The sequence below is a fragment of the Leuresthes tenuis genome, unplaced genomic scaffold (genome assembly GCF_036924035.1).
Source record: "Leuresthes tenuis unplaced genomic scaffold, fLeuTen1.0.hap1 SCAF_2, whole genome shotgun sequence".
NCBI lineage: Eukaryota > Metazoa > Chordata > Actinopteri > Atheriniformes > Atherinopsidae > Leuresthes > Leuresthes tenuis.
Window position 1 is genome coordinate 42,056,453 of NW_027325356.1, and position 23,106 is coordinate 42,079,558.

At 42.3% G+C, this 23,106-nt stretch overlaps 1 protein-coding gene across 1 annotated transcript in view; it reads left to right on the plus strand.

The window, feature by feature from the left end:
* The window catches only part of adamts17 (ADAM metallopeptidase with thrombospondin type 1 motif, 17), a 174,604-nt gene that overhangs the window by 85,586 nt on the left and 65,912 nt on the right, over window positions 1–23,106 (plus strand). The window contains exons 9-13 of the mRNA XM_072381119.1: window positions 2,075–2,215; window positions 2,849–2,999; window positions 8,329–8,430; window positions 8,666–8,811; window positions 20,290–20,459. Of these exons, the coding sequence (XP_072237220.1) occupies window positions 2,075–2,215; window positions 2,849–2,999; window positions 8,329–8,430; window positions 8,666–8,811; window positions 20,290–20,459 (710 nt within the window). The remainder of the gene's footprint in view (window positions 1–2,074; window positions 2,216–2,848; window positions 3,000–8,328; window positions 8,431–8,665; window positions 8,812–20,289; window positions 20,460–23,106) is intronic.

Below are 23,106 nucleotides of genomic sequence, written 5' to 3' on the forward strand. Positions count from 1 at the left end.
GATCCTGTACAACAAATTTGGTATTAATACAGTCAAACATATATGTATAGGCACTTTTGTTGTTGTTATTGTTGCTTTTAGTTTGTTTTAGTATAAAGTATAGTATTATATATATATATATATATATATATATACACACACACATATACATATGTTTGTACAAAAATCTAATCCAACATGAAAGACATTAATGCTCCTGAAGTGTTTTTTTTTTCTTGAGCAAATAGAGCTGGACTGTTACATTTTAAGTTCTGAAGATATTTGTAAAAATGTACATTTCTGGGCCTTGATTACAGTACCACTATGACTTCCATTTGGCTATATCGATAATGCAGGGTGAAACACTGATATAATTGGTGCTTTTTATGCAGATTTAAAGACACAGGGATGAAACCGAAGCTAAACAATTAAAAAACGGAATCAGTAACAATTTGAAGATGGAATCCAGATATTTAAAAGAAAATCATTGCAAGAACAGTTGTGGCCTGAAAGTTGTCAGGGCCTGTCATGGCGGTAACTGGGGGACCGACTGGTGAATATGGGGGATGAAGGAAGCCGTCAAGCTGAAGAAGGCCTTTCTGGCTCAGTTGTCCCAGGGGTCACCCAAAGCACTTGATTGGTACTGAGCAGCTAAGAGGGAGCAGCATTGGTGGTTACTGAGACTAAAACTCAGGTGCAGGAGGAATTTGGGGAGACTATGGAGTAGGACTTTTAGTTGACCTCTAGAGTGTTCTGGCAAATTCAATTTCAATTCAGTTTATTTATATTGCGCCAAATCACAACAAATGTCATCTCAAGGCACTTCAGCGATACAATCCATTTAAAGCCAATCAGAGTCCAATTCATTGTTATCGTAATCCAATCAAAATGAGTCCAATTCATACATACAAAGCCAATTCTAAATATAATTTCCTATCTAAGAAAACCAACAGATTGCACCGAAACTTGTGAATAATATGAGCCACTGTTGTCACAGGAACTTCAAGCTGTTTAGAGATGGTCTTATAGCCTGCACCTTTAAGATGTTTGTCTATCATTTTTTTTCGGATGTCCTGGGACAATTCTCTCCTCCGCTTTCTGTTGTCCATGTTCAGTGTGGTACACACCTTTTCACCAAACAGCAGAGTGACTACTTGTCTCCCTTTAAATAGGCAGACTGACTGATTATGAGTTTGGAAACACCTGTGATGTCAGTTAAAGGACACACCTGAGTTAATCATGTCACTCTGGTCAAATAGTTTTCAATCTTTTATAGAGGTACCATCATTTTTGTCCAGCCCTATTTCATTAGTTTGTTTTTTAAAAATAATTATGTTAATCAACATTTCAAAAGTAATGGCTGATTTTGATTATTTAATTTTCAATGAATTTTTATTTATTGTTACTTTTGTAGGTTTCAAGTGCTTTCAGTGAGAATTTACTGAGGGGTACCAACAATTTTGTCCACGTGTGTATAACATTTCGTCTCGTTTTAGTCAACGAAAATGAAGAGACATTTTAGCAGATTTTTTTATTTTGTAAACCGCATTTAGTCTCGTTTTAATTTGTCATCAATATTGCATTATATTTTTAATTATAGTTGTCGTGACATGACCAACATTTATGTTGCATCTCGTTTCGTTTTCGTCACATGAAAAAGGTTCTTTGACGATGATATTTAGTCATAATTTTCATTGACGAAAGCAACACTAGTGTAATGACAATAAAGACTCCATCCATCCATTTTCTATATCCGCTTTATCTGTCGGTCTGGTCGCAGGGGGACTGGAACCTATCCCAGCGGCAATAAAGACTTTTGATTCTTGCTCTGAAACCAATGTGCATGTCGTTAGAGTCTCAGAGACTCAGCAGTGCACACTACATCTAAAAAAAGTAATGTCCACATTCTGGACAGAGAAGACAGATGGTTTGAGAGAGGAGTCGAGGAAGCCATCTATGTTAAACTGGAAAAAACATCTCTGAACAGAGAAGGTGGTCTCGGGTATCACCTTTCCAGCACCTACAGAGCAGCATCGTCTGTTCTCCCCAAGCATTTTCACAACCATTCACACTTGTCTCCATGTCTCACCCTCAGTATGGGAATAAGTCATGATGAAGACCATGCCAATTGCTCCAGCCACTCCCATATCATGTCTGGTGAATGGGTGAAAGGACGGAACCCCAGTGATCTGTTCTGGTCATCCTGCAGCCGTAATGACTTGGAGAGCTTCCTCAGGTGATAAGAAAATAGGCTGTATATATTGTCAACCTGCATCAGTGATGAATTGTAAGTTGCCACAGTTTATATTAGTAATTTAGTAGGCTGTTTTCTGATTTTGCCATAAAGTCGGTAATTTGATATATATCTGCTGACTGTATATTTGAGCTGGTGATACCTTAGCATAAAAGTAGAATTCAGCTCAGTTTATTTATTTATGTGTCTTTTGGAAATGGAGTTGCTTATGTTAATTTGCTTAACACAGAAATACAACACATAACTTGATAATAGGACATTTGCACTGGCAGCAGTGTGTCTGAGAGCAGAAGTGCCGTTCTGAGGTGAAACAGAGCATATCTGCATGCAAGCTGGAATTTTGTAAGTAAAGACGAGTTTTGAGGGACAACAATACAAATATAACACACACAAACATACACCCATAATTATCAGTTGTAGACCCGTGAGAACAAGAAAGTTTAGATTTTACCTTTGAATGTAGGCAGTTATTATCTACCTCAGTTGTTTGTTCCAGGGAGCAGAGCTATGGTAAAAGCACCCAGGTTGTTTATACACACACAATACCAGTATGTATGTATATATATATAAATGTATGTGTGTGTGTGTGTATTTTTATTTCTCTCTTTCAAACAGATCAAGAGCCAGCACATGTCTACTGCACACAAACCCCAGGAGCCGTTATCAGGTCCGTTTGTCATCCAAACTGCCAGGCATGCACTACAGCGTGAATGAACAGTGCCAGATCCTATTTGGAATCAATGCTACTTTCTGCAGTGACATGGAGGTACAACATTCAGTCCTATTATTTTAAATTGTTTTGAACATATTATATGGCTATCCAAAACAATTGCTGCACATCTGATCTACCATAAAACCAGGCTATCTATTTATATTTTCATCTGAGAGTAAAGCTAGATGAGCAATGCTGTATAAGGCTGTAATAGAGCAAAAAGAGAAAAACAGTTCTTCGAGGAATTTTGTTTGTACTTGGTTAAAAGATTTTTGGGAACAACCTCAATATTTTTTTATTCAGGCTACAAACTTGGAACTCTTTTCATTTGGAAGGTTCTCACGTTTTTTACTAAAAATCATTCAGACTCTGACAGAGGTGATAATTGTGCCAGCCATTTTCATGTCCCTAAAAATGATCTTGTTGGTTAAGATCTGAACTTTGGTGCCAGGATGGTATTGGTTAAGTAGTAAAACTGGAATAAGCTTGCTGACTGGCTGGTCATTTCAATCAGTATGTTCCTCCTCTTCTGCCATTTGGGTTAATGTATCAGCCCAGCCCCCCCTCCCCCCAATGTTTAATGGTATGCTGTTTAAGATTGAGAGACCAGACACAAAGCGGCCCTCAACCACCCAACCAGCCCCCACCCGCAGACACCACAAGAAACCCACACGCTCAGGACCCCCACCCAGCCGGATCCCAGCCCTCCACTAAGTCATAGAACTAATAAACAGGGAACAGAGAGAATGTAATTCAGCCAATTGATGTTTTGAGGAAGCAGACATTGTCTCATTATTGATATGGTCTGACAAAATATTTCAAAACTGATTAATACATAGATTATTTTTTTGTTTCCAATTCATGAGAATAGATTTCTTTGTAATACATAAGCCAGTGAGGACCATATGTGCCTAGTTAATTTCTATGCTGATGTCGCCCAGGTGACCTCGTATACACAGTGTGGGTCAAGCAGGAACTCTACACTTGAGCCATGTTGTTAAGTCTTCACATATCTCCAGACAGAATTTTTGTACTGGTATACAAAACCACGAAGCGTGCATGTAGTCATTGTTATCAGTACAATGTGGGCAGTAATTTGAGTGTGTAAGGCCCATCTGAAACATCCATTGTATGTATAATGTATTCCTTAAAAAAAATGTTATTGTATAAGTTGCAAATTTGGATTTTTAGTCATGATGAAGGTGTTTAAACAGATTTGTGACCATGAAATTTTCACTAGGGTTGATGGATAAGTCTGTTTCCCATTTTAAGATTAGTAGTGAAAGAGTCATCTGTTTTGTACAGTAATCTGTATATTTTTGATAGTAATTTTGGAGTATTGAGGTTAAGAAATCTGCTACTCCAGAAGGAAGTTGTAGGGATAGTTGGCTGATGGTATATTTCTTACTTATTATAGATTTGAGCTGTTCATACTCTAAAAATGCGTTGCAGCTGCATTCTGTAAAGTGAGTGAAATAAATTATATATATTTATAAAGTATATATATAAAGTTATTTTATGGAATTCTCACCAGGCTGTCAGAGGGGAGCTGATGTTATTGCTTTCGAAACACTTATTATGCTTTATATTTGGGCGAATAGATGGTAAGTTTGAGATTTCTAAGTTATTGCAAAATGTTTCCTCTAAATCTAAGCATGGTTCATCTAGGGGATAAAATTGACACCATTTGGAGATATACTGTAACCTATTGGCTAAGAAATGATAATGAAAAATGTGTAAATCTAATCCTTGTCTCTTGTTTTCAGTAAACTTTTTAAGCTAATAGGCTATGTGGTGGCTTATTTTTCCAAAGATTTTTGGAGATGTATGAGTCCAGTGACTTAAACCAGTAAGGGGATGGTTTGATGGGTATCATAGAGAAGAGGTTTGATTTTTGGTAGGACCATCATTTTAATAGTAGCAACTCTCCCCATGAGTAAGGAGTTCCAATGTGTGAGATTATCTTCTATTGTCCTTAGAAGCTGAGCATAGTTGAGTTTTGTTAGCTCTGAAAGCCTGGGAGAAATATTTACCCCTAAATATCTTATATTTCCTGACTATAGTGTCATTGTGGGTATATTCTAGAAATTACACTTAATTGACAGAACAGTGGACTTAGACCAGTTGATAGAATCATCAGAGATTGATGTGAATTGTTCAATGAGTGTGATTGTCTGTGAGAGAGATGTTAGTGAATTCTGGAGGAAAAGTAATACATCATCATCATTAAGACTTATCTTATGTACTCTATCTTACGTTTTAGTTTTTTTGGATTGAATGCCTTTAATATTCTTATTTTGCATGATAGCAGCTGCTAGAGGGTCAATAAATATAGCAAAAAGGGAAAAGTGGAAAGTGGGCAACCCTGTCTGGGAGGTTTAAGTAACAGGAACGTCTACGTCTCTCTGCTCAAGCTGCTGCCCCCTGGAGCAGCGGCATATAATGGATGGATGGACATATATATATATATATATGTATGTATATGTATGTATACAGTTCATATACATTCATTCTAGGAGATAGTGGATGCCAATTTATGTGAGAGCCTATTACAGTTATGACAACTGACAGGGATCAAAGACAAAGTGCAGTTGCAGCCGGGTTGAAAAGTTACCATGCCAAGGCCTGTTGTCTCATAGAAAAGACATTTGACATTTTGATCACAAAGTGATGATCTCTGTATTTGTCAAGACTCTGAAGGTACACAGTGAAATCAATTTCTTGTTGGGGTAATTTGTACATCATCTGTCTTGAAGATAATATTTATAAATAAATAATGAAATCATCATATTGCAGTGTCTCTTTTACATCAACTATTATCTGATACCATTGTGTATGGTTATTGCTGCTTGTCCACCAGTACTGTTCAGTGTTGCAGCCTCTTGCAAAAAAACACTCCATTGTTTCCACACTATGTTGTGAAGAGGGTGGGCAGTATTGTCCATTGTGTTCATCGACTTGTGCACCATTCTTCTTTGCATAATCAGAATAGTCCCCAGCACATGGGCAGCCTTATTTGTAGGTTTCTTCAGTTTCTTTCAGTTACTTGCTTTGATGCTGCTGCCCCAATAGCTCGCTGCAAAGCAGACTGTACTTCTCACAAAAACCTAGTAAAAGATATGCAACATTGTGCTCCAGACATTGGAGGACCTAAGCTTTCTTAAGAAGAACAGCCTGTTCTGTCTATGCTTTTAGACAGCGTCAGTAGTGCATTTCCAGTTCAGTCTGCTGTCCAGTCTGTCTCAATACTCTCTTTTGTTTGTGTTCAAAATTAGGTGATCTTTCCCTCAGCATATAACAAAGTGGTTGACCAGTCCCCTGTACTCAGCCTCTTGTCCATCGTTAATACACTCAGCAACTGCAGCATATTTCTAGTATTTCTCAAGATGACAGGATTTAGATGTCTGTGGTAATAAGACATGTGCTGTTGACTATCCTGTCAGACAAACAACCTTTAAGTCTCACAAACTATGGTCTATTTTTTGAGGTAGTCAATAATCAAAGTGCTTTTGGAGGCATCCACCTGTATTTTATACAGCTTCTTGCATAACTGTACACACTAAATTGTATTTAAAACACTGGAGAAATCAAATAACATGATCGTTGTGGTGCTGACTGCTTTGTCAGGGTGATTGTTGTCCAGATGATTGTGGACTTGTTAAAGCAGGTAGATAATTACATCTTCAACGCCAGCCACAGGATGATAATTAAACTGAGGTGGGTCCTGAAAGGTGTTCACTTGCCAACTGTGATGGAGCCAATAACAGTCTCTCCAGGACTTTCATGATGTGGGATGTTAGGGCACTGATTTGTAGTCACTGAGGGCAGAAGTGATACAGGAACAAGGCAGGATATCTTCTACAGCACAGGAACTTTCTCCTGACTCAAGCTAAGGTTGAAGATTTGCTGTAGATCCCTCCCTCCATCCTGCCTGTCTCCAGTAGTCATGTGAAGAGGCAGCTGGAAAGACTGAACCAAAATAAGGCTGCAGCCACAGGGTCCTGAAGGCCTTTGTAAGACAATTATGTGGGATGCCACAGCACATCTTCAGTCTTAGCCTAAATCTGAAGAAGGTTCCAGTGGTGTGGAGGATATCCTTCCTTGTTGCAGTGCTTAAGAAAGTCTCATGGGAATGCCACATGTGTGTATTTAAGTGCACGAAGATAGTAAATTTGCATACTCCACGCCCAAGATGATTCCATATAAGGCTACGCTTCCTCTCTCCTGTGCCAGGAAGAGTTGAGTCATGAGAATGCCATCAAGGCGCAAAAAGAGCAACTTTACAGACTCTGAGACTGAAGTTCTGCTTTCAGAGATCCAAAAAGGAAAATCTGTCTTTTTTAGCAGTGCCAGCAGTGGAATTATGGAACCTGCTAAAGCGAAGAAAGCAATTACGAGTTAATTCCGTGTCACCTGTTGTTCGTAATGTCACAGAAATAAAGAAGAAATTGTTTGATATGTAAAATGGCTTAAAAAACATCTCGCCATGGCCAGGAGCTTGATGACTGCAACTAAAGTCGACAGTCAGTTCTTGCCTCATCATGATGGCATTTTCATGGGGCGATCCATGAGGGTCTTCTGGCACCACACCTTGTGGTCTGCCTGGACTGGTTCAGCTAGTGGGTGACCCTCGTTGATGATAATATTGTGCAAAACGCAGCATACCTTCTGAGCGGTCAAGCAAAATTGATTTGAATAACAGCGGAATATTTTACGAAACTCCTATGACAAGTCTGGATCAATCGTAAATTCTGTTCGTACTTGAAAGAAAACTTAGAATACAAAAACATTGGTGAATGCACAAATTCTCTTAAATACCTCGTATGCACGACTTAAGAACAAATCTGTTCGTACGGACTTTTCTAGCATGAGGCCAATTGTGTCCATCCTAGGTGAAGAGGTGGAGGTGGTTGAGGAATACAGGAATACCGAGGTGTTCACCTGGACAGCAGACTGGACTGAAAATGCAACATTGAGGCTGTCCTCAAGGAAGGACATAACAGACTATACTTCTTCAGGAAGTTTTCTTTAATGTTTGCACCAAGCTGTTGCATATCTTCTACAAGTCTGTTGTCAAGTGGAGAGGCATCAAAACCAGTGACTCAAAAAAACTGGACAAATTGATAAATTGTCTCTGTGCTTCTTAAAATTTAATTTCAGTTAATTTTTATTCACTGTTTTATGGTCAAATTTGAATCCTAATAAATGAAAATCGTGTTTTACCCTTGTCACTTGTGTTTTCTTAAAAGAATGGCACATTATATAATATGCAAATCAGTGCTGCTGTTTTACTAACCAAAACTAGTAATGATTTTAACATGTCAGTACCGGTATTTTGTTTACGATATATTTTTTATTCTCTGTGTCTCTGGTATTTTTTCAGCACCTAATGTGTGCTGGCCTGTGGTGTTTAGTAGAGGGACATACACCCTGTAAGACAAAGCTAGATCCTCCTCTGGAAGGAACAGAGTGTGGGACAGACAAGGTAGGATTGTTTCACCTACATAACATTCTTCAAGTTAGAACTTTATTCCTTTGGTAAATAGTAGATTTTATAAATAACACCACAACCATATAACTTCCCTTTATAGATTTATATTCTATTCTGTTCTGTTCTATTCTTGATTCCTCACAGGCTATATGTTGTGATGAAAGATTATACTGATTTGCCTAAAAGTTTGTTAAGTGTTTTTGAAATCATTTTAATCTTTACATGTTAGTGGTGCAGAGCAGGAGACTGTGTCAGTAAGACCCCCATCCCGCAACATGTGGATGGTGACTGGAGTCCATGGAGTCAGTGGAGCTTGTGCAGTAGGACCTGTGGTACTGGAGTCCAGTTCAGACAGAGAAAATGCGACAACCCTCCGTATGTCACTTTTCTATTTGTGCATGTTTACAAGTGTGTTTGTTAGCATAACCATACTTTTGTTATTTTTTTAGGAGCTTTTTTTGGGATTGTCACCATTGTTTTAGGACCACTGGTCCTTATAGAGACCAATGATTCCCAGTTACACAATCAGATAAATTAAATGATTAATTAATTCACTGAAATTAATGTGATATCTTTGTGTGTCTCTCCCATGAGAGAATGTATCACCTTATCGGGATGGGGCCCGGCAGCGAGTGCCTGGTGGCCGGGCCTGTGCCCATGGGGCTCGGTCGGGCATATCCCGAACACATAACGTGGGTCCACCTTCCGACGGGCTCACCACTCGTGGGAGGGGCCAAGGGGGTCGGGGAGCAATGTAAGCTTGGTAGCAGCCGAACGCGGAGCCCTTGGCGGTCTGATCCTTGGCTACTGAAGCTAGCTCTTGGGACGTGGAATGTCACCTCTCTCTTGGGGAAGGAGCCAGAGCTGGTGCGCGAGGCTGAGCGGTTCCGGCTAGATATAGTCGGACTCACCTCGATGCACGGCTTGGGCTCTGGAACCAGTCCTCTTGAGAGGGGTTGGACTCTCTTTCACTCTGGAGTTTCCCGTGATGAGAGGCCCAGAGCAGGTGTGGGCATACTTATTGCCCCCCGGCTGTGTGCCTGTACACTGGGGTTTACTCGGAGGAGGCAGAGTCGGTTCAGTCTCTGTATGACCGGTGTCAGAGTTTGGTCCGCATTGCCGGCAGTAAGTTGGATACGTTTCTGATGAGGGTTGGACTCCATCAGGGCTGCCCTTTATCACGATTCTGTTTCTAACTTTTATGGACAGAATTTCTAGGCGCAGCCAGGGAGTTGAGGGTGTCCGATTTGGCGACCTCAGAATCGGGTCTCTGCTTTCTGTGGATGATGTGGTTCTGATAGCGTTGTCGGGCCACGAGTTGTGTGTAGTGACCGAAAGAACGAGATCGTGAATACAAGCGGCCGAAATGGGTTTCCTCCACAGGGTGTCTGGGCTCTCCCTTACAGATAGGGTGAGAAGCTCAGTCATCCGGGAGGGGCTCAGAGTAGAACCGCTGCTCCTCCGCATCGGGAGGAGTCAGATGAGGTGGCTCGGGCATTTGGTTAGGATGCCGCCTTGGACGCCTCCCTGGTGAGGTCCCTCTGGGAGGAGAGCCCGGGGAAGACCCAGGACACGTTGGAGAGACTATGTCTCTCGGCTGGCCTGGGCACGCCTCGGGGTCCCCCCGGAAGAGTTTGAGGAAGTGGCCGGGGACAGAGACGTCTGGGTTTTTCTGTTAAAGCTGCTGCCCCCGCGACCCGACCTCCGGAAAAGCGGTATATGATGGATGGATGGATCTTTGGCAAAATACTGTTCATACTGTTCCATAATTTTTCTGGATTTCCTCAAATGTTCACAGACCTACTTACTGTCTTAATCATGCCCTTCAATCAAAGTTGTTTCTATCAGGGAAAAAATTCAAACATTCCCACCATTATCACAGATGTATCATGAATTACAGCAGCTTTAGAAGTATCTTTAGAACCTGATTTGTACTTAGACTGTTTCTGTCCAGTCGATCTCTCTGAGCTAACAACAACAGATTCATCTAAAACATCAACTTATATTTTAGACCCAATCCCAGCCTGAGGTTTTTCCAGAGGATTTTCTTTTACGAAATTTAAATTCTCAGTATATCTATGGATGTATTTCAGAATTGACAATAAAGGTTGCTGTGGAGAGAATGTTTATTGTTCTCCAAAACAGAATATAATTTCCTCCTCATTTGTTGCTCCACCACAGCACTGAGAGGGTTTAGCCCTCTGCCTACAACGGAACTGGCTTTTTTCACCAGTTTGTCCAGGCGCCTACAGTTTTTGTCTGTAGTGCAACTCCCCCAGCAGACAACAGCATAGAACAGTGCACTCTTTATGATAGTGTGATAAAACATGCATATCATTTCACTACAGAAAGTGAAGGACCTGAGACGTCTCAGAAAGAAGAGACGGCTCTGGCCCCTCCTGTACACTGCTTCGATGTTGGCAGACCACTCCAGTTTATTATCCAGCACCACCCCCAGATATTTGCAAGTCTGAACAGTCTATATCTCCCCTTCATCAATGCAGACTGACTGGTATGGCGTTTTAGATCTCCACTAGAGTCCACCACCAGCTCTTTGGTCTTGGTAATGTTCAGGAGCAAACAGTTATTTTTGGTCCAGCCATTTAAGGACTCCACAAGGTCCCTGTACCCCTCCTGTCCACCGTGCACACATGCCTGTTGTACCTGACGTCCGGTGTGTACAAGGTGAAAAGAAAAAGAGCCAAAACAGTACCCTGCGGAGCCCCAGTACAGCATTCCAGTGTTCAAGAAACACATCTCCCCATCCTGACATACTGTGGTCGGGCAGTCAAATAGTCTATAATCCATGATATCAGGGAGGATGCCACACCCATACCTAGAGGCTTGTCTTTCAGTATGGGAGGCCGTTTGATGTTGAAGGCACTGGAGAAGGCAAAGAACATGAATCTCACATATGAACCAGGCACATCCAAATAAGCATATGCCCGATGCAGCATGAACAGAATCGCATCTTCCACTCTTATGTGTTTCTGGTAGGCAAACTGGAGGGGGTCAAGATCCTCAGCAACCTGCAATCTCATGCAATGAACAAGGAGTCTCTCCAAGGTCTTCATGATATGAGCTGTAAAAGCCTGTAGTCATTCAGCTCCACCGGTTGCCCTAATTTGGGCACTGGTATGAGAGAAGAAGTTTTCCACAGCAGGGGGACTTTTTCCATCTGATGGCTCATATTGAAGAGCCTCTTGTCAGGTACCTCGAGGGACTTAGGACACAGATGCAGGGTCTTTGGATTCCAAAAGGGTTTTATTTTATAAACACACGCACACATAGGGCACGGCAGGGCGATCTCCTGGCAGCGCAAAATAAAAGGCTATAGAAACCTAAGCGCCCTCCTCGGTAACTATGGCGGAGAAGGAGCACAGCTATGATATTTACAAAACATAAAACTCTCCACGCTGGGAGGAAAACAGAAAAGCTACGAATAGTTAACAAAACAAAAACATGCTCTCCTAATGAGGCGGAGTAAAACAAAAGACGCACTCTTCCAAAACAGAGGCTCTATGAAAATTTAACTTTTAACTTAAAGACTCACCTTTAACGGTGGCACGAGATATTTTCAATAAATCAAAACACAAAAACACTCCGCTAATCGGAGGTGGCTGTGAAGGTTACAACAAAATTCGCTCCTTGAAAACGGAGGAAAAACAAGGCTATGAAATACACATGAGGGACCAAGGGGAACAGGTGAAAACACTTGGGAATCAGGGAAGACAATCAGACGCATGACACGGGAGGAAGGGCAAGATACCTGAAACGAGGGGAGAAGGTCAGTGATTTTTCAAAATAAAACAGGAAATGACAAGACAAGACATGAAACAGAACGTAAATCGTGACAGAACCCCCCCCCCCCCCCCCCCCCCCCCCCTCAAGGATGGTTTCCAGACATCCAACGAGGATGGGAGGGAGGGGCTCTGAAGGACCCAACGCAGGGTCCATCTGGCGGTCGGCCAGATCTCCGGCGACCCGGCCGCCCCTTCAGGGCAGTGAGGCGAGGTCCGCCGTGGGCCCCCACTGGCCAGGATCCCATTGGCAATGGGGTGAGCTTGCTCGAGCTTCCATGGGCCAGGACCCTGAGCCCACTCCGGCTTCCGTGGACGATGGCGAGGACAAGGCTTTGCCCACCCCCGGCGATGCCCACAGCCCCCACCCTCCTCTAAATTGGGGTGGGTGGGTGGGTCTCCGACCGCTGGAGGGGGCTTGGTCGTGGCGGCAGCGGTCGGCTGCGGCAGGACGACGACGGCCAGCAGAAACGTGGAGGAACCCGGCATGATGGGACATCTCAGATGTCATAAGCAGTTCTAGCTTTACGAAGTGCTTTCTTATACGTTATTAAACTATCTTTCCAGACTAATTGAGACTCTTCTAAATTAGAGGAATGCCACTGTCTCTCCAGCTTTCTTGCAGTCTGCTTTAAAGCAGCTGTGAATTATACCAAGGAACCAACCTCTTCTGACTGATTACCTTCCTTTTCAGAGGGGCAACATTGTCCAGTGTTGTACGCATTGAAGCTATAGTGCTGTCAACAAGAGAGTCAAGTTCTACTGGAGTAACATTTAGGTAGCCGTCCTCTGTTCACATGGCAGTGAAGAAAAGGATGATGAAATCAACTCTTTAAATCTGGTTACAGCATTCTCTGACAGACACCTTCTATATGTAGAATTCTTCTCAGAAACCGTGTAGTCAAGTAATGTAAATTCAAAAGTTATTAAAAAATGGTCAGACAAGACAGGGTTATGAGGGAACACTGTTAACTGTTCACTCTCAATGCCATAAGTCAGCACAAGGTCAAGGGTATGATTAAGGCAGTGAGTAGGTCTGTGAACACTTTGAGAAAATCCAATAGAGTCTAATATAGAATAAAAGTTAATATTTGGGCTGTCATTTTCAACATCTACATGAATACTAAAGTCACCCACTACAATGACTTTATCTGTACTCAGCACTAACTGGGATAAAAACTCTGAGAATTCAGACAGAAACTCAGAATAAGGGCCAGGTGGACGATACACAACAACAAACACAAGAGGTTTTTGTGATTTCCACTTTGGGAAAAACTGAGAATCAGAGATTCAAAAGAGCTAAAACTAATCTTGGGTCTAGGACTGATTATTAACCCTGATCTGAAGATAGCTGCCACTCCTCCTCCTCTGCCTGTGGTTGGAGGAACGTGAACATTTAAATAGTCAGAGGGAGTTGATTCATTAATGCTAACATGATCCTCCTGCTGCAGCCAGGTTTCTGTAAGACAAAATATATCAATATGATGATCACAAATCAAATCATTCACTAACAGAGACTTCGAAGGGAGAGATCTAATATTCAGCAAACCACATTTAATAGTTTGATGTTTTTGTTCAGTTAAAGTTTTTGTTTTAATTTTTTTTTACACAAGAGGATTTGCTCCTTTTGTGTTTTTTGATTGAGGGGGGGGGGGCAGCATCAGGTGGGAAGCCGCAGAGAAGTGTGAAAGACTACAACTCTGCATCCTAGTCTCAACCCTGGTTTGTCATGTTTTTGGATGACTAATAAATTCGTCCATATTTCTAGAAATGAGAGCCGCTCCTTCCAACGTGGAGATAGTCAACAAATAGTCAAAATACCAAGTTGGACTCTGATGTTGTCATGTCTGTTATATCTGATCACTTTCCCATTGTGTTATTCCTAAATCTTGTATGTAAGTCTGGACTTCCCCATGATAAAATAACAAGTCAAATATTGAATGATAGAACCCTGCAGCAGTTGAAGACAACAATCATTTCAAGATATTTGCTTAATCTATTATACACCACTCTCTCAAGTACTTTAGATAGAGATGGTAAGACAGAAATTGGACAGTAATTACTAACTTTATTTTTGTCTCATGATTTGTAAATTGGAATAATTCTAGCAATTTTAGTCATTTTTGGCACAAGACCATGGAGTAGTGATAGATAGTACAATAAAGTCTGTAATTGCTATCAGGATTTTGCTGCATATACCATGAGCCCCTGCTGTACGTGTATTCTTCATACTTGTGATGATTTAAGCTCAGTAGTATCAGTAGGTTTCATAAAAATGGGTGCACATAGTGGCCTTCTATAGGAATGTCGCTGAGGATGCCTGATTTTATTGGTAAGTCCTTTACCAATAGAGGCAAAGTAGTTATTGAAGCTCTCAATGAGTTGAAGTAAATTGCTTTTCGCTTGTCAGGAAACGATGGTGAGGTAGGACCCAGATGCAGTTCTTTCAAATAATCAAAAAAGGTTTATTCCACAAAACACAAAAACAAGGAGCAAGGCAAAAACAGAGGGCGCAGCTGAGCCGGATTAAAAAATACCAGATGTTAACAAAAACAAGACTATGGATAAATAACATGACTATGGAAACAAGACTATGAGACAAGACTTAACGAGACTTAACTGTGGCGACTGTGGCATGAAGGGTAGTGAGGATTCCTCAATGAGTAAACCAGGGAACTAAATACTGAGGAGGGTGATTAGTGAGTGCGTACAGCTGAGGACAATGAAACAGTTGACATGAGTGAAACTAAGTGACTTGGGAAAAAACATGAAAAGACCTGAAACAAGATTTAACAAAACATAAACTGTGACATATCTGGAAGCACTAAAGACCTCTGACCCCTGATAAGGACTTTATTTAAGACTGCCCAAGTCCTTTTGGAATCTCCCTGGGCTGCACTTAAGCGTTCAATGTAGTAGTTTTATTTACTCTTCCTTATGATGTGGGTGAGTTTATTTCTAAATTTATAATATTCCTTTTTGTTGTTATCACTCAGGTTTTTGATGTACAGCGTATACAGTTTGTTTTTAGGTTTATAGAATTTAGTATCCCTTTTCTGAGCCAGGGGTTTTGATCCTGCTTTCTCTTCTTTGGAATGGGTGTGCCAGTAGAATAATTTAGTTCATATATCAGACTGTTATATGCAGTGTTAGGATCGATCATTACAATTAATAACATTTGTCTTCATGCACTGGAGTGAATTTACAACCTGGATGAACAAATGTACTTTAGATAATTTCGAATGTCAACGAGCTTCTTCGCCCCCATATACAGCAATTAAGAACGGAAAAGGCAACTGCCGGAAATGAATGACGTTCTGAGCGGACCAATCACAGCCCTTACGGCCCGCGTCTATGCGAAGTGTTGTTAGAATTTTTTGAAGGTGCACGTCAGGCTACAACGGAGGGGTCAACGTCGACATCAGCTATGTCGTTGAAATGACGTTGAAGCATAAACTACGACTAATGCAGTTCCTTTAATCCCAATAACATGTTAAAGTCTCTGTAACAGAATGCTGTGATCGATCGTATCAAATGCAGCACTGAGATCCAACAGGACAAGCACAGAAACAACTCCGCTATCAGAGGCTAAGAGGAGATCATTGGTAGCTTTCACCAGTGCTGTTTCTGTGCTATGATGCACTCTGAATCCTGACTGAAACTCTTCAAACAGATTATTTCTGTGTAAATTATCACAAAGTTGAACTGCAACTATTTTTTCCATGAACTTTAGACAAAAAAGGGAGATTGGATATAGGTCGATAATTAGCCAACACTTCTGAATCAAGAGTAGATTTTTGAAGTAAAGGTTTAATTACAGCAACCTTAAAAGTCAGCTGTACTTACCTGTTCTTATCCTGCTCAACTTATCGGCTGCATTTGACACTGTCAACCACAGTATCCTTTTGTCCATGCTCTCAAGCATGGGCATCACAGGGAGAGCACACTCCTGGTTTGAATCATACCTCACTGGTCGGTCCTTCAAAGTATCCTGGCTTGGTCACACTTCTGCAGCGCACCACCTCGCCACAGGGGTCCCCCAAGATTCAGTACTGGGACCTCTTCTCTTTGCCATATACACCAACTCATTGGGACAGATCATCTGATCACATGGCTTCTCATACCAATGTTATGCTGATGATACCCAGCTCTATCTGTCATTCCCACCTGACGACCACACGGTCTCAGCACGAATCTCAGACTGTCTCTCTGACATATCAACATGGATGAAAGCCCATCACCTCCAACTTAACCTCCCAAAAACTGAACTGCTTGTCTTCCCAGCCAAACCAACCATACACCACAGCATCTGGATCCAAACTGAATCCCTATCTCTTTCTCCATTAAATGTTGCTAGAAACTTGGGTGCCATGATTGATGACCAACTAACCTTCAAAGATCATGTTACTTCTGTTGCTCGTTCGTGCCGCTTTGCATTACTAAACATAAGAAAGATCAGACCATACCTAACACAACATGCCACCCAACTCCTGGTGCAGGCCATGGTCATCTCCTGCCTTGACTACTGCAACGCTCTCCTAACTGGTCTCCTAACTGGTCTCCCAGCCTGTACTATGAAACCTCTGCAGATGGTCCAGAATGTGGTGGTGCGTCTGGTCTTCGATAAATGCATAAACATAAACAAGTCTGAGGTATATCCTGTCAACAAAGACAGACTGATGAAATCTAATATGGAAGTGTCAATCAAGGGGAAAACCTCCTTGAACAGTCTGGTTGGGATTGGGTCTAAAATACAAGTTGATGGTTTAGAAGAAACTATTGCTGTTGTTACCTCAGTGAGATCAACCGGGCAGAAGCCGTCTAAATACAAATCAGGTTCTAAAGATACTTCTAAAGCTGCTGCACTTGACGATACATTAGTGATAATAGTGGGAAGGATTCCATTAATCTTCTCTCTGATAGAAACAATTTTATTGATGAAGAATCTCATGAAATCATCACTGCTGAGAGTTAAAGGAATACATGGCTCAACAGAGCTCGGACTCTTTGTCAGCCTGGCAACAGTGCTGAAAAGAAACCTGGGATTATTCTTATTCTCTTCATCTGAGATGTCCTTATTTAAGAGGGGTGACATGGGGATAAGACAATTCAAGTGCCTGGTGGTTTTGGTTCTGATGGACCTGAACCTTTGACCTGATGAGAGGGGAGTGAACAGGGAGTGAGGTGGGTGAGATGGATTCCCCACTATTCTCCTGGCCCTCTGCTGGGATCTGCCATCGAGCAGAACACACACAGGCTCCGGTTCTAGGCCCGTGAGACGACGCACAATGCGCTCCAGTCTGTTCTTGGTGTGGGCAGAGGATGCAGGGTACCACACAGTGATGGAGGAGGTGAGGACACTCTCAATGGTGGCTCTGTTGAAGTGGGAGTGGACCTTGGGGGAGACATTCATCTTGCGGCGCAGTCTGAGGAAGAACATCCTCTGGTGCGCCCGCTTGATGACCTTGGAGGAGTTTGTCTCCCACTTAAGGTCGCTGGTGATAGTGGTGCCCAAGAGCTTCACAGAGCTCACCACCTGAACTGTGGAGCTGTTGATGAGAAGTGGGGGGTGGGTGTCTCTAGAAGTCCATGACCATCTCCACCGTCTTGTTGGTGTTGAGCTCCAGGTTGTTGCGTGTACACCACGCTGCCAGCTGTGACACCGTGTCCCTGTACGCCGTCTCATCGGTGTCCTTGGTGAGGCCCAGGACCGTGGTGTCATCCGCAAACTTGACCAGCTTGATGGATGAGTGGCTGGAGAGGCAGTCATAGGTGTACAGGGAGAACAAATAGGGGGAGAGGACACAACCTTGTGGAGCACCGGTGTTGGTGATGAGGGGGGCCAACAGGTGGCTGCCAGCACCACACTTTTTGCTTACTGTTGGTGAGGAAGTCAGTGATCCACTCACAGATGGGGCTGGGTACATATAGCTGTAGCAGTTTGGTGTGCAGGCGGTCTGGGAGGATGGTGTTGAAGGCCGAGCTGTGGTCCACGAACAGGGGGAGTGAGTGAGGGAGTTATGGGGGGAACTCACAGTGCCTTTGTGAGAGGGGGGAGGGGAGGGGAGCAGGGGAGGGGAGACAATGGGGGGGGGCATGTGGTCTCTCAAACCTGGTGTAAAAGGTGTTGAGATCGTCAGCCAGTCCGGGGGAGGGGGTGATGACAGGGCTTTTTGTCTGAGGGTACTCCACACAACTGCAGTCGTTGGTGCCTGCTCAAGTCTGGCACTATAGTCCCTTTTAGCCCTTTTAATGGCCCTCTTGAGGTCATGTCTGGCCAGCCTAAATGTGTCCATGTAACCTTCTCTGAACGCCTGCTCTTTCTGGCGTCTGAACTCTCTGAGCTGCTTGGAGAACCAAGGCTTTTGGTTGTTGCGTCTTGTGATGTTTTTGGTTGGGAGGCAGACCTGCTCACAGAAGCTGATGTAGGAACATAAAGTGTCAGCAAAACTGTCGTTGTCATCCTCAGGAGCCCTCAGTGAATCCCAGTCAGTAGACTCCATGCAGTCCTGAAGCATGTCACTTGCCTCTGGAGTCCACCTCCTCACTGTAGTCCTGGAAGGTTTGGACCTTTTCAGTTGCTGCCTGTCCCGCGTAGCACACGTCAAAAATAGTTGCAGCTCAACTTTGTGATCATGTACACAGAAAGTGTTTCATTGAGCATTCGAAGTTCTGTGTCGAGGGATCACATTGCTTTGCAATTCACCATGCCGGTAGGGAGGTGTGGCTGTGTGTTTGTGTGGTTTCAGGGGTTATAGCCAAATCCTTGATTTTTCTTCCGGTGACAGTTAACAACAGTAAACAATGGAAACCGAGGTGGAGCAGCTGTATTTGCAGTTGGAGCTCATCAATATTGAAGAACAAATGCTTAAATTGCAAATGTTGAAGCGTTTGCAGGGGTGGTCTGTACGACCAGCCGAGGCTGGGAAAGGCTGAATTTACAACAAATGTTGTAGAGCAAGTGATCTGAAACAAGAGGAAAGTTCATCTTTTAAAGTAAAACAGGAAATGACAAGACAAAACATGGAGACAGGACAAAAACCCTACTTGACCTCACAGTGTGACAGACTACAAAGAGCAAAGCCTATGAAATACTGATCACAAGTCAGAGGACAAAGATAATCCGGCCAACCCTGGCTATTCCCGCAGGCCTTTAACCCCTTAACCTTTTTATGTCCCACCGGCGGGACATGCTTACTTCAGGGCAAAGGGTCTTGCAATTACAATGATGTATGACAATCAAGGATACAATCAGAACTGTGGACACAGTACACACTTATGTAAAACCAGTCGCAAATACAATGTAGTGTCAGTCACCTATAAAGCCTCACAGTATTCTAAGAAAAGATAAAATGGTCCTGTTACGTTGGCAAGAGTCCAGCTAATGTACTCCAGTAAAATAGTTAGTCGACAACAAGTCTTACGTCCACAAAGACACATAGTCTGCGGCAGCAGGGATATTTTTTTCCTTTTGAAATGTAATAATTTGTGTCCTGGACATATTTTGATACGATTTTTCTTTTTTGTTTTTCCAACTGCCCTTTTAGGTACATGGGGGGAGTTGACCTATCAAATGACCTGATGAGATAAGACAAGGTCTTGCACAAAACACAGAAGTAGACTTTCTTCTACCACTTCATGGACATTGCTTTTGTGAATGTATCTTGCACAAAGAACAGAACAGTTTATGCATTTGGCATAAACATAAACTTGGCATAAGACTTGGCAGATGCTTTTATCCAAAGCGACTTACAAATAAGGACATTACAGCGAACATCAAAGCTAACAATAAGCTACTGGTGTATCTGAAATACACTAAATGGAGGCTTTATTGAAAGACGATCTGTACTTCCCCAATGCTTTTATTTATTGTATAGCCTTTATTGTAAAACTGTCATTGCGGTTGATCATACCTGCTGAGAGGTTAAATTTATTCAGATTTGTTCAGTTTGACTGCAAATATAGATATTTACGTCTATCACTAAAGTAAAGGTTTGTATTTGGTGTTTGTATGCATGTGTTTGTGTGTGTGTACGCTTGCATGCATGTACAGGCCTGGTCCAGATGGTCGACATTGTCCAAAGGCCAGTGTGGAGCACAAGGCATGCGAAGGTGCCCCATGTCCCAAGGGGGAGCCCAGCTTCAGAGACCTGCAGTGCATGTCCTATGATCGACAGTCCAGCAAAACAAAGAGCAGCCTGTTGACTGCTATTATTAATGATGGTGAGACACACGCACGCACAAAATAGTTTTTCCATGTTTGTGGTTATTCACACACACTTTCCTAAAGAAGCAAAACCGCCCAAACTCATTAGTTAAATTTATAAATGTAAAGATAAACCAATGCAAATCGACAGCAGGGATGATTCCCTGGGCAGATAGAAGGGTCTGCCCAGGGACTTGCGACCTCCTTGGCATTATTACACAAGCTGTTGTTACTGTAGATCCAAACACCACCACCCCTGGTTTTGCCGCTGAGAGCGCAGCTCCTGTCCATCTGGAAAGTTGTTAGCCCCCCTATGCTAACAGCGCCGTCAGGGATGGAGTTTAGCCACGTCTCAGTCCGAATTAAGGCACAGCAGTCTCTCATCTCACGGTTCGTTGATAAATCCAGCTTTAAGTAATCCCCTTTGTTCACCAGGGAACGCTGGCGAGCAAGATGGATGGAAGCGGTGTTCTGCATGGGTTAGCTTTTAGCTTAGCTGTTAGCCCCCAAAGAATTTTACATGAATTTTGCTCAGTTATTTGCATCTGTAACAGTATCTGGGGAGCCACTGAACACCCAGAAGGTACCCACCTCGGCGGTCACCCTTGAAACCAAACAAAAAAAACCCCACAAAGTCTCAACATTCACAGCGGCCTGAACCTGAGACCCATCATCAACCGGGCCAGCCCAAGCAACCCCCAACAGGGGAAAAGCACTGCCACAACCTCCTGAAAAACAACCCTGCATACACATCAGAGGCCCCTGAGCAACCAGCTGGACACCAGGAACCGCACCAACTCACCGACACCTGGGCTTTCCCAAAGTAACCCAGACCTTCCCCAGGCATAGACTCTCCGAGAGACTACCAGAGCCTTAAAGCCATAAGCCGCCCCCAATCATTGTCTTTCTGTTACTGTGTACCACTTAAACTAAACCACTTAAATGATTTTAAAATAACATTTATATGAAGCCTGAAATCTAGTGCGATAGATTATGATGTGAGTCGTACAGTGGCCTCATGATCCTTTTCTTTCTCTCTTAAAAAGCACACGAGCAAGGACAGATCAGTAAAAAAAACACTATAAAATAAATCTTTTAAACCAAAAATTAATCAAACAAAAGGATATTACTTTTATTGTAGTAGTTGCCCATATACTCATCAATCCACTTTTTTTTAACTTGCTACAGTCAACAAAAAAGAATTAAATTAGATTTTCTAAATTAAATTAATCTGAATTTAAACTAACATGAAATGATATGAAATTAAATTAAATCTTTAATAATATATTTCTTATTTCTACCTCCATAATATAAGGAAATATGAACCGCTCCAGCACACACTGGAGCTGAATGTGAAGCAGCAGGAACGTCAGCTCTTCCAAATCCGTGGCCATGGTTCTTAACTGGACAAAGGGAGAGTACTCCCTCATGGTCAGGGATGTGTCTCTGCCTCAAGTGGAATGAGGTTGCGGATACAAGCAGCTGAAATGAGGTTTCTTCGGAGGGTGACTGTGCTAAGCTTTCGCGATAGGGTCAGGAGCTTGACCATTTGGAGCGAGCTCAGAGTGGAGCCTCTGCTCCTCCGCATCAAAAGGAGTTAGCTGGGATGGTTCGGACATCTGGTTTGGATGCCTCCTGATCACCTCCCTTTGGAGGTTTTTTGCACGTCCAGATGGGAGAAAATTAAAGGAATAATTGCTGAACTGCCTAAAAGCCACTGAAGTTGAAAAGCCCTCAGTCCATTAATAAAATTGAAGAAAGTATTTGTGTTGCATAAAAAGAATGATAAAGCTGCTACCCTCTCAACAGCTGTAAAAAATAAATGTTCATCAACCATTCATAGAATGACTAAAAGCATAAGGGTGTTCATAAGAATCTGGAGCGACAGAGTAAGTGTAAAATCTTTGAGTAAAAAAATTTGTTGTGTGCTATAGAGAGTACGCACCTTTGTAAATGTTTATCTTGACACAACTAGAGCACTTGAATTAATGGCCTGAGTGGAAAAAGTCAAATATGGCTGCCACCACTAATCAATTGATAAGAAATATTACAAATGAATATCATCTTAAATTAGGGGCTGTTGGTCTTGACTGGGACCTTTGCAACCTACTCAAGAATCTGTGAACATTGACCTCTGTTTTTTTTGGAATTGTCACGTACCGTGAAAGCACAGCAGGCAGATGCAGGGTCGTATCAATAATAGTATTTTATTTATACAGTAATTATTGATAGTCTCTTTTGCAGAGCAAAACAATGGGCTATAAATTCCTTACGCACTCTCCTCTATATCTATGAAGAGGGCAGTGTGACTATAAAACTTATCAAACGAAAATTCTCTCCATGCTAGGAAGAAAAAACAAAAGCTATAGAAATTTCACAAATTAAACTTACCACTCTCCGAATCGCCGGAGGCGCTATAGAAAGTTAACAAAACAAAAACAGAAAGAGACTCCTTCTAATGGAGTTGCTATAAACTTTAAGGATATAAATGAAAAAACACTCCACTAACGGATATACCATGAGCATGAAAAAAACAACAAAAAATCAGTTGGGTTAAATCTATGGCTATTGAAAAGGTACAACAGAAAAACAAGCTCTATGGGTTACTCAAGACTATGATCGCTGTAGAGGCTAGAGTGAGAACGCTTTGAAAGACAAATTCAA